Genomic DNA, 13,660 nt, shown 5'->3' with positions numbered 1-13,660 from the left:
GAAAAATAAAACATAAGATTCAAAGAAAAAAGCATGAAATGGAAAATAAAAAAGAGCGTAGTAGACAGAACAGCTGTTGTATGTAAATATGAGCAGTAGCGACATCAACAAGAACTCTGCATGAGATTCAGTGTAACTTGTGCCATAAACCGGACACATCTTTTTTAGAAACTATATGCAGAGATGAGGCCACGCAGAGAAGAAATTATCACATGGCCTACCAGGCCCAGATTTTCTTGATTTTATATACCTTGAGCAGAATTTAATATTAAGAATTTTAATCGACCAACTGCTGGCCCTGTGATCAGAACATCTACCCAATTGTTCTGTTTTTAAGAAGCTTACCTTCACAAGTCATCATTGGACCAGGCTCAAAGCCCTCCTCACAGGTGCACTCAAAACCTCCAATCACATTCTTGCAGGTTCCATTTCCACAAGGATTGCCCACAGAACATTCATCAGTGTCTGCAAGTGATCAGAAGTGTAGTCAAAACATGATACATTGAGAGAAAATGGACTTGGACTCAGATAATACCGTTCATTCTACCAGAGTGCTCTGATGGCTAACATCTTGTTTTATTCTCATTCTGTCCTTGCAAGAAAGGAGTGCACGTGTCATATTATCACTGATTTATAGCTGTGAAATTTGATTTGCTAAGTGGCCCTGGCAGTAACAGTAACACTACCTGGGCTTCTAGCCCTTGGCCATGTGCCTGTCTAGCCTCCTACATTATGAACAAGTACATACACAGGGAATAGATATTTGAAGGGTTAAAGTGAGGCTTCTCTCACAGTCAAAAGTTTTCACTTACTTAAAGCTAGAAATTCATCTCCAGTTGGGTCTTACATTACATCATTCTCCAAGAAGCCTTAAACATGATAGATTTTCGCCAGATATAAAATAGAAGACTAAACTTACGCAAAGTCAGAGACCAGAGGTTAAGCAAAATTAATACACTGGATAAAGTCAAGATTCAAGTAGATTTTGTTGAAACCAGATGGTTTACATTAGGCAGAGGAAGGCTAGAAAGAATTATGTTTAGGGTATGATCTCTCTAAACAACTGTGGAGAGAGAAAAAGTCTTCTCAAGGAAGTCTAACAAATTCGTATGTGTCCTAACCCACCCACCCTGAATAGCTTCCTTTGGGAAAGGGACATTTTGGAGAAGTAACATTGCTATCTTAGCTGTCTAGAGCACAGAAGAGCAACGGATTGTTACCAGAGTGGTGTCTTGTGTTAGGTTCTGAGGTCAGACAGTGAGGGCAAGAGGGTGCGGCAGAGAGACCCTGGGTGATAAGGCTCGTCTCTCACATACATCGTAGCACTAACTGAAGGTACCAAAGGGAAAACACTGACAGTTCTACTTCTGTCCTGCTCCAAGAGTGCACTTTACTGTCAAGACTATTACATCTCCTTTGAGTTAATGAAAATCACAGTATCATTGATTTTTAGAGCTGTAAGGTAATTAGAAATATTTTGGTCCAACTGCATGATATGACATTCTGAGGCTTAGGCAGGTTGACAAACTTGCTTAGGTTCCCACAGCCATGGCTGTAGGTGAAAACCTCAAGCCCTGCTTCCCTCTATGGAAAGAACACTTTCTAATGTACAGAACTTCAGAATTTATGCCACTATTAATTCAGGTCACATTGCATGGCTTTGGACTTCCTAGATAAATAGACATAATACTTGTATTCCATTGGGAGCTACTCATGAATTGAGAGGTCAAAGGTCAGCCATAGGAGCCATTCTTTGACATTTTAATAAGGGAGTTAAAACAAGAGGGATTTACATTGGGTACACAGCCTTTCATAGTACTGAGTGTAACAAAATCTGGGTACATTTTGCATATGGAGAGAATAAGACTATGACCGTTAATGATTTTTTTTTTTTTATTTTGAAATTCCCCAAAGTCTTTCATTATAATGCTGTCCATCCCATATCTCCAAATGTGTTCAGTGACTTCCTCATCTGACCTTAAGATTCATGCAGGGAAGGACTGTGTTGGCTTGGTTCAGTACTGCAGTCAAAGAACCTAGCACAGCGCCTGGTAGATGGTGGGGACATGGCACATATTGCTAGATGAATGAGGCCTGAAGGAGTGAACAGAACTTACTTCTGACCCTTCTTGGCACTTACACTTCCTAGTGCAGATGCTGAATGGCTTTATTTCTAATTGGTAAAATCCCAAAAGGAGAAATTGCTTGGTACTCACCCACACACTCATTCCCTTCCAAAATGTAACCAAAGGGACACTCGCAGCGGTAGGAGCCATCGGTGTTGATGCACTGCCCGTGTTTACAGACATCCGGTTCTTTGCACTCATCCATGTCTTAAGCAAAGGAAGAAAAAACAGCAAATTAGAAGGCAATTTTTTTTTTGAAACACAAAGGTAAATCATCATTGATTATTCTAATTGATGGAATATCTAGTATCACAATACAATATTAACATACCATAGAATTAACATGAAATAGAATTGGTATCCTAATGAAAAGACCAAAAAACAGAGCTTACTTTTCTGAGATAAATGAAAAAATGACCAGGAAGAGGCTGGTGGAGAATATTAAGATGTGCTGAGAACCCAGCACAGGCCACTCACCAACTGCTGAATCATCAGGTCCCACAATGATCCCGCTTCCATAGGGACAGATCTGGCGGAAGGCCTCTGCGGTGGGGAAGAACCCTCATTAGTAGGCAGACCGGTGGCAATTGGCTACAGGCTCCTCCCCCAGTATCACGTGGAGCCCAAAGTGCCACATATCAGAACAGGAGGAACAAGCCAAGCCCAGAACCAGAGGAAGTTAACCATGCTCCCAGAGCTGGTGTTGTCTCCAACTTGGGCAGCTTTGAGTCAGAAACTCATTCAGAAGAAAACAACTACCTCGGCCTGAGATAGAATGATCTTAGTGGACGTTTTAGTTAGCAATGAGATTGTCCTACCTTCTGAAGGCCTGCACCTGGAGAGATCCAAAGAGAGATACAGATGGTAGACGTACCGTCGGGTTCAGTAGGGCACAGCTCACAGGGATCTCCCCAACCTTCTCCCTTCAAGGCGCAGCAGCATTCCTGTTTGGAGTGATTTCTGGATTTGGGTGATGAACACTTTCCTCCTTCAAACTTCGCATAACAGTAGCTCATTCGCAGATCTGCAGCAGAAATTCAAAAGACCCTTCAGCTGCTTTCTTACTCCATCACTATTGTATAATACTGAATGAGAAACAGTCCATCCTGTAAAATGTGATCTCCTCTCCTTACTAAAGTCAGACTTTTTAAGGGATGATCATAGTCCCTGAGCTGAGATCTTTAAAGTCATACATAGGTCACTTTTGTAGTGAGATCTGATGAACAAATCTGTGTGGCTTTTACTGTATTATTCCTCACTTTATCCAATTTTCGCAAATAACCTGATGTGAATAATAAAAACCAACACTGTCATATTTCAAAGCTGACATCATCAGTGACTTCAGGATGGGGATATTCAAGGACAGAATCATTTGCAGGATCCATTCATTGCTAGCTCTGCTTGCATACATTTTGGATAACACACAGCAGGTTAAGGTAGACCTCCCAGTTCCAGTCCTGTGATATTACACTACCCTGTTTATTCTGTGTCCCCAAAGCCCTGGAGTCAAAAGAAAAACCCAGATTATAGGCATAGAGCAAATAAAGATGTGGAAATTTTGTGGACTGGCAAAAATACAACTCAATGGTCATTCACTGAAGCAGCTACTCATGAAGCTTCTGTTTACAAAATACATTGGGGGCTTTCTACAGATTTTACGTACACATGTGCACACACTCACAGGTAAAAGCTTGCTTAGCTCAATTCTAGAAAGAGGAAAGGTAAAGAGGAAGGCAGGGAGATGCAGGATGGGAGGGAGACAATATATTTCTTTAATATCAGTTATTTCCTGGTGACTCCAACATGGAACATGGGATCTAGCTCCTACAAAATTCTTCAATTTTGCTTGACATAATTTTGGAAACTGACTTTTCCATTTCTTACAGAGCAAACTGGGTGACTCAAAAAAAAAAAAAGAAAAAAGAAAAAAGTGAGCTCATCCAAGAGCCCGGAGTGTGTTTTCCCTCAAACTTGACTTCCAAAAAGGCTTGCTTTTGGAAACTAGGCTAAAATCTGCAGATTTTAAGGTAATGCTTTGATATTCATTTTGCACAATTCCCATTTAGGTATGATGAGGGCTGCTCTCTCCTGTCGCTGTTTTTTGAATCCAAGTAGCATATTATGGTTTCTGTTAAGAAAATTTCACCGTCTTTTATTTCATAGAAAAAGAGACAATGTAAGAATAACTGAGTTGCCCAAGATCATAGCAGAAAAATTTTCATTAATTAAAGTGAAAATATCATCCAATCAATCAACCATATTTACTAGGCTCCAGTAAGTCAAATTCAGTTGGACTTTGCAGTGAACTGTTCACCTCTTAATGGCTACCAACTTTTCTAGATAAACTAGCTCTCTAGCTTCTACTCCACTTTCACATTTGTTATGGCTGGGACCTAACAGGCACCTTTCAGCAAACTATTCTTCTGAAGGTCAAGAGAAATAAAAGCCTGACCTTGGCCTGCAGCATCTCTGCCATTTAAATGTTTGCTTTGCTCGGAAGCTTCAAGATTGAACAATTATAGTTTCTTGAAGGACACCTTTTGACTTGCTTTATTTAAGTTCATTGTCACAGTGTTTTGTGTTTATTGGTCTGGTTTTTATTATTTATGCCTTAAGATATACTTTAATGACTACTCACAAAAATGTCTCAACAATTATATCAAAATTTAATTCCCTCCTTTCTCTTCCAGCTTGTCATATTACTTTTAAACCTAGATAGACCCATGTTCGCTCCTCATTCTCTCTTCCTTTTATTACTGACCCTCTTCCATACCCCTGCCCATCTCCCCAACACCACTCTACAACTTCACCCTCAAAAAAAAATCTAGGCATCAAGTTTAGAGTGAGCCTAAGTGACTAATTCCCTTCACTGAACTTTGTAAGTGGGAGTGGCTCATTTACATCTGTGGCCTTCAGGTGACAGGATCCTGTTCACCTGAGTCCTAGGTCACATTTGTTCCTTCAAAAACATTATCTGTGGTTCTGCGGAATTTCTCACTTTATAGGCAAGAGAAGCCTGATTTCTAATTTGTCATCTTATAATAAAAACCCAGCTCTTAACTCCCTGGCTCCAGCAAAATCTGTGCTCTGTGGGAGAGTTACATTTGCTTGTGGTGATTCTCTAGAATTGGTTTATTAATCAAAGGTGCTTTGCATTTGGAAAGAGAGCTGTGCGCACCCACATCCTTTAACTAGGCTCGCTAGGATGCCTGTTTACCAGTCCATCTGCAAAGAGCCCTTAATGACCTTTGAAATTTCACCAGAGCTACAAAATTCACTTTCCCTGCTTGCATTCCTCAATTCTGGCTCTGCCTCTTGGAGCTGAGCATGTGGCAGGGCTGCTCACAGCTGGGCTGATTCTTCCTGCAGCGTTAGCTTGCTCTGTGACAGGCCAGTGCAAATTGAATTAATAGCCTATGAATTTCCTCTGGCCTGCCACATCGGCAGATTCACACCTGGTTTCTCACTGCTTTCTTTCCAAACTCAGGCCAAGCCAAAGGCACACAAAAACAAGGCAGTAGGAGCTAGAATGTATCTGGCTAGTCTGTACCCTACAGATGGCATATCTGCTTGAATCAAGTACTGCCCCACCTGCAATCCCGAAATCCACACAGACCTCTTAATAGCTATGTACAAGATCAAACCAACAGAGAATTCTTAACTGTCCCCCTTCACACTTGTAAATATTGAGTGGCAAAACGACCAGTTGAAAAGTAAAAAGTTAATGAATTCAAATAACAATAACAAGAGTATGTGAAGGACTCGGAAATGAACAAAGCTTTGTCATGTATCCAGTAAGACTGGTTGGGCAGGTATTATTGTTGCTAAAAATAAGAAAATTGAATTCCTGCTGTGGGTTAAGAATCTGACTGCAGTGGCTTGGGCTGCTGTGGAGGCATGGGTTTGACTCCCGGGCTGGCACAGTCCATTAAAGGATCCAGCATTGCTGCAGCTGTGGCATGGGTTGCAACTGTGACTCGGATCCAGTCCCTGGCCTGGGAACTTCCAAATGCCACAGGTGCATCCATAAAAGGAAAGAAGAGAAAATTGAGCTTCCAAAAGATTGAATGACTTGTGCTAGGCTAAAAATGGCAAGGCTGAGACCCCTAAACTCAGTTTTTAGAATCTTAAAATGATATGCATCACCTCCCATTTGGTAATATGGAAGCAAAAAAAAAAAAAAAAAAAAGAAAGAAAAAAAAAGACAAAAACAGCAAGAAAAAAAAAAAAAACTCCAGATGGGAGGAGATAGATACATTTGCATGTGTTTCTATTGTCCTGAATTTATTAAACTAGTCTGTATAAGTAGACACACACAATTGTATTATTCACTAAAATCTATATAGGTTCCTGAGACATCATAAATTATGATGCTTATGTAAAGATTTCTTTTGACTTTTTTTTTTTTTTTGAAGTTCACAATTATTCCAGAAAACAGACTGTGGATCAGCAGGAATCCTGGTCAGTTCAAATTTATTTTTCTGTTTTCTTAGAAAACTTGTGATGTAAGAGATGGGCACTCTATCCTGGAAGCATGTGAGCTAATCTGCCTTTTTCTGTCTGAAAGTGTCAGTTTTGGCCCATATATACACAGGTTACCTCTCCAGAGGCTGAACTTCCCACAGGCTTTGCCCTATTCAGTGGCTCATGGCTGAGCCCCCACTGACAGATCTATCAGCATCTGTGTTCTTAGGGGGAGAGACAAGTTTAAAAGTGCCAGGACACTTGTACAAGCAACTATAACTTGATGGATGAGTTTTTAACCTCAAAAGTAAAAATGAACTTTCTGACATATGGTAATCATTAGATCTCTGGGTGAATGAACACTCTCCATCTTTTCTTTTACAAAGAATCATAGATTTGCCATGTTTAAAAAATAAAACCACAGCAAGTAAATATAGGGTAATGAAAGTCTAAAGCCAAAAGTCAAAAAGCACTTACCTTGGCACCTTCTTCCAGTGGAGGACAAGGAGAACCCATCTGGACATAGACATTTAAAGCTGCCTTCGGTGTTACTGCATGTGCCCAAGGCACAAATTTCTGGCTCTTCAACACACTCATCAATATCTAAAAGAAATGCATGCGTCAAAGTCACAACACAGTGAGACACCATCAGATACCAAATGCAAAATGTCAAAGTACACAGTGTAACTGAGTTTCAAAACTCTTCCAATAATGAAAATTTCTTTCCTATATCGAAATGCTATGGGGAGACTTCTAGGCTGTGATGATTTTTAAAAAAATTATTTGTGATGGTTCTTGTAAAAATGGACTCTGTAAGTGCCCTCTTAGGGATGCAAAATGAGAAACATCTTTTACCCAGACTTGAGTTTCTTGGCTAACTAGAAAAGTTGGAATAATCTCATACCACCCTAAACTAGGAACGAGGCAAGAAACTCTAGATTCTGACCTCACCACGGCACAGTAAGGAGAAGCCCTGAAATTTCAATTGTGTTAACAATGAGTTACTCAGAGATGCAACCCTCTGAACCTTTGTTCCCCACCACAGCGCTTTCCCCAATACCCCAGGCTATAACCCTAAAACTGTGTCTTTTACAAGGATGCTAATACTCATGAAAATAATCCTGTGCAACACAAACGAAAGATATCACAGGAGATGAGGCACTTGTTTCTAAGTTGCAGGTTAATTTTTCTGAAGACACAAAATTATCTTCTATGTATAAACATATAGATAATAGGAATTTGACACAAATGATTGTGACCTGTCTCCCTTAGCATATTAAAATACCTTAGTTATTGTAAAGGGGTCATTTAAGATGGTATGGGAAAGTCTGAATGGCTTGGGTAACCAAATGTCCTAGTTTGTCTGGGAGAATCCTAGCTTATGATTGTTGAATTGGCCTCATTATTAATAAGGCCCCCTCAACATTGTCCTGTTTTGGTCAGTAAAGTACACGATGACTCTACTTATGGAAAAACTACACCCACTCTTTCCAAGAGACTTTCCCACTTTCCCCCCTGACTTTCAGCAAGAATTTGTAGTGAAAAAGAGGTAAGTCTTCATTCTGAGCCATGCTATTTTTATGGAAATGCTTTTTTTTCTCCCAGCAAAACAGATCTCTCTTTTATCTTGGGACTCTTTATTTTCAGGTTTGTACAATGAGTTCTACCCACACCAAAATGCATTTGCATTACATAACTTTATTCCCATGAGGTCCAGCTAAGAGGAAGTTAAGAAATTAAATTAGTTATCTTGACTTAATTTTGTAAATACCACACAATAGAAATGGGCAGTGCAAAGTGAGTATCTTGCTATTCAGTGCAAAACAAGCCTCTTCATCACTCCCTGTAATTGTTACATTTATAATTGCATTATGTTTCCTGTGGTTTATTAAGGAATCTGAACTGCTGATGAGGATTGAATTATATTCCTACACTCCCTCCACCCCCACATTCCAACCTTTTATTAAAAGACAACTTTTGAAAAATGCTCAGATGTTTCCTTTTGGTGGTTGTTTTTTGTTGTGGTTATGATTCTTTCTCATATAGTAGAAATTAAACTGTAGGTGCCAACTTCATAAGAGCTGGGACAAATATTTAGACTGAGCACATTTATTGACTATTTGGGAAGTCATTTTTCTTTCTCTATATGTTCATTCTGCTCCTTTTAGAATAATTTTTCATTAATCATGCTGTGAATAAGGCTGATCTCTAATAGAAGTAAAAATAACTTAATAATCTGCATTTAGGCCTCATTTTGATAAAATATTTTCATTTGGAATATTACCCCTTGACTGAGATTTAAAATTAGATATATAATAAACATTTCTCATTGATGATATTAAAAGTGGAGAAAATTCTTACTTATTATGGATAAGTTGTAGACTTGCTTAAAGGTAGGAGCAAGGACTAGGTGACTTCTCAAAAGTCCCTTCAACCTTATTTACGAAGTTCTAGCAATTAATGTCCTTCATTTAATGCAATGATATATGTATTGAGGAATTCAATGCTATAAAATTTGCTGGGACTTTAACTGTGGTTATGCATTATACTTCTCTACAACTCAAAACAACAGGTAAATTATATGGCCACATTTATCTAACCTTGACTGTGATCACTTAGAGATTTTAACTGGAATCAGGACAGTATTTTTAGTTGCCACCCGTTGGCACTTAAAAACATGTAATCCAGGATTTTTTACAAGCTGTATAAAAAGCACACTGGAAAAGGGTCAGGGTCATGTGACCACCCACAGGCACAGAGAAAAACAGCTTCATCAGAAATTTGCGTGAGAATTTTTTGTTCTTGTCTCACCATCTAATGAAGAGCGCATAAGTCATACCTGACCCTTGGATTTGTTCCTGATATAGTCTTCCAAGATGAAGACACCATCACACCATCTTAAAAAGGTGGCTTTGCTACTGTCAATGCAATAACCAATACTAAGTTCACATATTGACCATCCTCCTACCTTCACACTTATCATTCTGGAGACTGTATCCAGGTGGACAAATGCACCTGTAGGACCCATCCAAATTTTGACAGGTGCCTGGTGCACATTTTCCAGGTTCTAGGAGACATTCATTGATATCTGCAAAGAAAAGGGGAAAAGGAGGAAGAGTTTCCCACTAGCATGATTTCCATCAAGCAATTAAAATTCAAAAAAACTGGAATCGAATCTAAGAAATACACAAAACTAAAGTCCCCCAACTCTACCATGGAGGAAAATGAACAACTCAATAAAAATCAGTTTTATCAGCTTCCAGAAGTGTGCAATGTAACAACCATATTTGATTTCATATACAGCAAATTTGAGGAGTTTCCTGGTGGTTCAGTGAGTTAAGGACTGCTGTGGCTCAGGTTCTATTTCTGGCCCTGGGAACATCTGCCTGCTGGAGGCATGGCCTCCTAAAAAAGTACAGTTGTGGGAAATCAGTAAATATGAAGATTTTTGAGAACACCCAAAACATTATGTAAGAGCTTACTACAAAGCAATTTTGAAGGACAAACATAAAAGGAATTACAGTTGTTTATAGACAAATCAACAATGTAACTGTTGAAATGAACAATTCAACTCTTCTCTGTTAAGTACAAAAACAATTTTAAAAGATGAGAGGGAAAAGTGGTACTATATACACATAAGGCAGAATTAGGGCAATTCTACTCTGATCTTTTTCTTCCAGGCTTCTGAAGGGAGAACTGTGATGACTGCAGGATTCCTGGAGTAGTCTCAGGGAGTGACCTGTTTTTTTTGTTTTTTTTTTTTTGTCTTTTTGCCATTTTTCTTGGGCCACTCCAGCGGCATATAGAGGTTCCCAGGCTAGGGGTCGAATTGGAGCTCTAGCCGCCAGCCTATGCCAGAGCCACAGCAATGTGGGATCCAAGCCACGTCTGCGACCTACACCATAGCACACGGCAACGTCAGATCCTTAACCCACTGAGCAAGGCCAGGGATCGAACCTGTAACCTCATGGTTCCTAGTCGGATTCGTTAACCACTGAGCCACCACGGGAACTCCAGGGAGTGACCTTTCTGAAGTAGCACTCACCCACACAGGTTCTCCCATCTGGAGCCACCTCATAGCCTTCATTGCATTGACACTGGAAGGACCCCACTGTATTGATGCATTGGCCATTTCTGCAAAGGTTCCCATTTCCAGTTGCACATTCATCAACATCTGAAAAAAAAAAATTCCAAAGAAAATGTCACAATACCATCAGTGACAGAAACCTTTAAAGGTAAAAATACTTATTCTGAATTTCAGTGGCCTTTACTAGCTCAGACAAACTTAAGAAATTCCAGGGATAATCCAGTTTATGACATAGACCTGGGTTTATTTACCTATCAAATCCTAACAAGATGACACAATTCTACTAACCAGAGATTGATAAATTAGGATTTTATCAGAGTTTCACCTTGATCTTCCTTTAGATTTCGTTCTTGAAGGTTAAAACTGAATTACTAATACACAATACAGGTGAGGGTGTTACTAAGTATTCTTATATTCAGAAGTATATAAAATGTGCCTCTAGCATAATACAAAATTTGGTTCTTTACCCTTGCTTGTGAATAACATGGTTTGTTTTGTAAGAAGGATTTTATAGATTCAATAATTTACCTCTTTGAAGAGAGGCTATAGTGAAACATCTAGAAAAGTAGGTCCACACTGCTCCTGAGTTACATAATTTCTATACAAAAGATCACTTTTGTGTGTTTTAAAACATATTCAATTTATTTTGAAATGTATTTAATTCACAGCATAGTAGACACAAAAAATTATAGCTGCAAATGAACATGTTAATAAAATAGATGTAGTGACTATATTTGACAACTAGCACATTATATTTGACTAAATTTTTAGCCAATTGTCATACCTGAGATGGCATATATTTAGAAAGATAGCCGGCACACTGGAGATGATGTTGATTACCAAGAACACACACAAAACTGCCTTCCATGGGTAGCCAACTGTTTTACACACTCACCTATGCAGTCGTTATTGTGAGAAAGGATGAAACCGTGGTTGCAGCGACAATTGAAGGAACCAATGGTGTTTCGGCAAGTTCCATTCCCACAGGCATCTCTTTCACACTCATTTATGTCTAGCAGGAGCAAAGGACAGAGAAAAACACATTTATTAACAGAAGAGAGTATGTGGTCACCTGGGATTAAAGGGCATTTCAGAGTTCACAACATGATACACTTAGGCTGAGAACTTCTAGATTCATGTTGGTCTTAGTCCCAGCAGTGGCAGCTCCCTGTGAGAAACCAGCAAAAGGCAAGGTTCTAAACCTTAGGAGAAAATCATTTCCTTGGTTAGCATGTGAAAGGAGGCAAGCTAAGGACATGAGAACTGGACAAGAACAATTTTATTCTATTTACTTCTAGAATTCTCCACCCTTGCCACTTTTCTCAAATATTTTCACTTGGAAATGGAAAATTCTGTGCGCATCTGGGTCTTGATTTGCTGCCACCTCTGGCAAACGTCAGCCTTTAAGATTCTCACTCCAGTTTACCAAAAAGCAGTGAGTCACCTGATATTACCCCAAAATCAGCAACAAAATAAATTAGCTTTTTAACTCACCTGGAATTTCAGACATCTGTTCCCTTTTTTCCCAGTCCACCCCAAAATCTCCACAACCACTCCCACTAAATGGTGACTTATCTCTCTTCTAAACCATCCCACTGTGATGGCACTTAAACTGGCTCTTCTCTTGCAGTATGATTTGTCTGTATATTGGTCTATGACTTTTTTTCCTTTGATTTTTAGGGCCGCACCTGTAGCAGATGAAGTTCCCACGCTATGGGTCAAATTGGAGCCACAGCTGCCAGCCTACGCCACAGCCACAGCAACACAGGATCCGAGCTGTGTCTGCAACCTACACCACAGCTCATGGCAATACCAGATCCTTAACCCACTGTGCGAGGCCAGGGATCGAACATGCATGCTCATGGATACTAGTCAGATTTGTTCCTACTGTGCCACAACAGGAACTCCCTGGTCTATGACTTTTCACTCTATTACATAAAGTTTTTTGGTGTCTTATGTATGTCTTTGCATTTTGTAAAGCCGACATCTTTCTCACAAAGAGTGGGAGCACATTACATTAAGGAAGAAGAATTTAAAATGAAAAAAAGTTGATATTGCTGGTTTGCCAGGGTGAGGCAGGATGAAGAGGGCAAGGACAAGGGATGGAGTAGGAATGGGAGGTACCACTTCAGGTTAGCAAAAGGTAGTGTTTAAGGTTAGGAGTTTCTTTCCTTTCCTGGTTTGGACATGAAGATAAATTCTCTGTGATCCTGAATGAGGAAGCGATTCCTGAGTCCAGTGTGACTCCAACATGGGTGTTGGTGTTGAAGACTGCATCCAGATGAGTCACCTTGCCAGCAAACAAGAACTTCTGCCTTGAGTCATTTTTAGCCAAGCAAATGAAGTTCTTTAGTAGGGAAAGTTCTTTGGCAGATAATTCAGATGGATGAGGAAGAAAGAAAGTTGAGCAGAGTTTCATTAATAGGCAGGGGTTATCTCTGCAGTGGTGAACAGGGCTGGTTAAAATCCTTCAACTTAAAACTTGTTATCTGCTCTGAAGATGACAAAACTTTATGGGAAGGTTTCTTAATGGATGAATTCATATAGCTAAAGGCAAGCACTTTAAACACTGCTGTATTAATTGTTCTTTTTTTCCAGCTATGAAACTGATTCATGTTCGTGAATTCCCCCATACACTTAAGGGATGTTGCTTTAAAGTAGAAAGAAAAAGGCGGGAAAGAGAGAAATTGACTACAGAGTTGACGTTTATTCTAAATCGACATTTGTGATTCAGTGCTGAAACCAAGGAAGGGATTTAAAGTTGTGAGCTCTTTTCCTCTAGGAAAATGATCTCTAAATTTGCTTTTGAGGATCTGGGGCAACTGCAGAACTTTCTCAAAGAATTCTGATACTCAACACTCAAAAGCTACACTCTGTTCCAATAAGGCAAACCCAAATAAATATTATAAAAGAATAATAGGCTATTAACATTAATAGAAAGTATTTTTTTGTCTTAGTATCTTTCTCAGTTTATCCCTTAGTC

The 13,660-nt window shown here is 39.4% G+C and overlaps 1 protein-coding gene across 1 annotated transcript in view; it reads right to left on the bottom strand.

The window, feature by feature from the left end:
- The window catches only part of FBN1 (fibrillin 1), a 258,301-nt gene that overhangs the window by 29,215 nt on the left and 215,426 nt on the right, over positions 1-13,660 (bottom strand). The window contains exons 47-54 of the mRNA XM_047766424.1: positions 11,573-11,689; positions 10,636-10,764; positions 9,559-9,678; positions 7,068-7,193; positions 3,001-3,150; positions 2,604-2,669; positions 2,217-2,333; positions 346-465 (exon numbers count right to left, since the gene is read on the bottom strand). Of these exons, the coding sequence (XP_047622380.1) occupies positions 346-465; positions 2,217-2,333; positions 2,604-2,669; positions 3,001-3,150; positions 7,068-7,193; positions 9,559-9,678; positions 10,636-10,764; positions 11,573-11,689 (945 nt within the window). The remainder of the gene's footprint in view (positions 1-345; positions 466-2,216; positions 2,334-2,603; positions 2,670-3,000; positions 3,151-7,067; positions 7,194-9,558; positions 9,679-10,635; positions 10,765-11,572; positions 11,690-13,660) is intronic.

The sequence above is a fragment of the Phacochoerus africanus genome, chromosome 2 (genome assembly GCF_016906955.1).
Source record: "Phacochoerus africanus isolate WHEZ1 chromosome 2, ROS_Pafr_v1, whole genome shotgun sequence".
Taxonomy (NCBI): Eukaryota; Metazoa; Chordata; class Mammalia; order Artiodactyla; family Suidae; genus Phacochoerus; species Phacochoerus africanus.
This window is presented reverse-complemented; position numbering and strand designations above follow the sequence as displayed.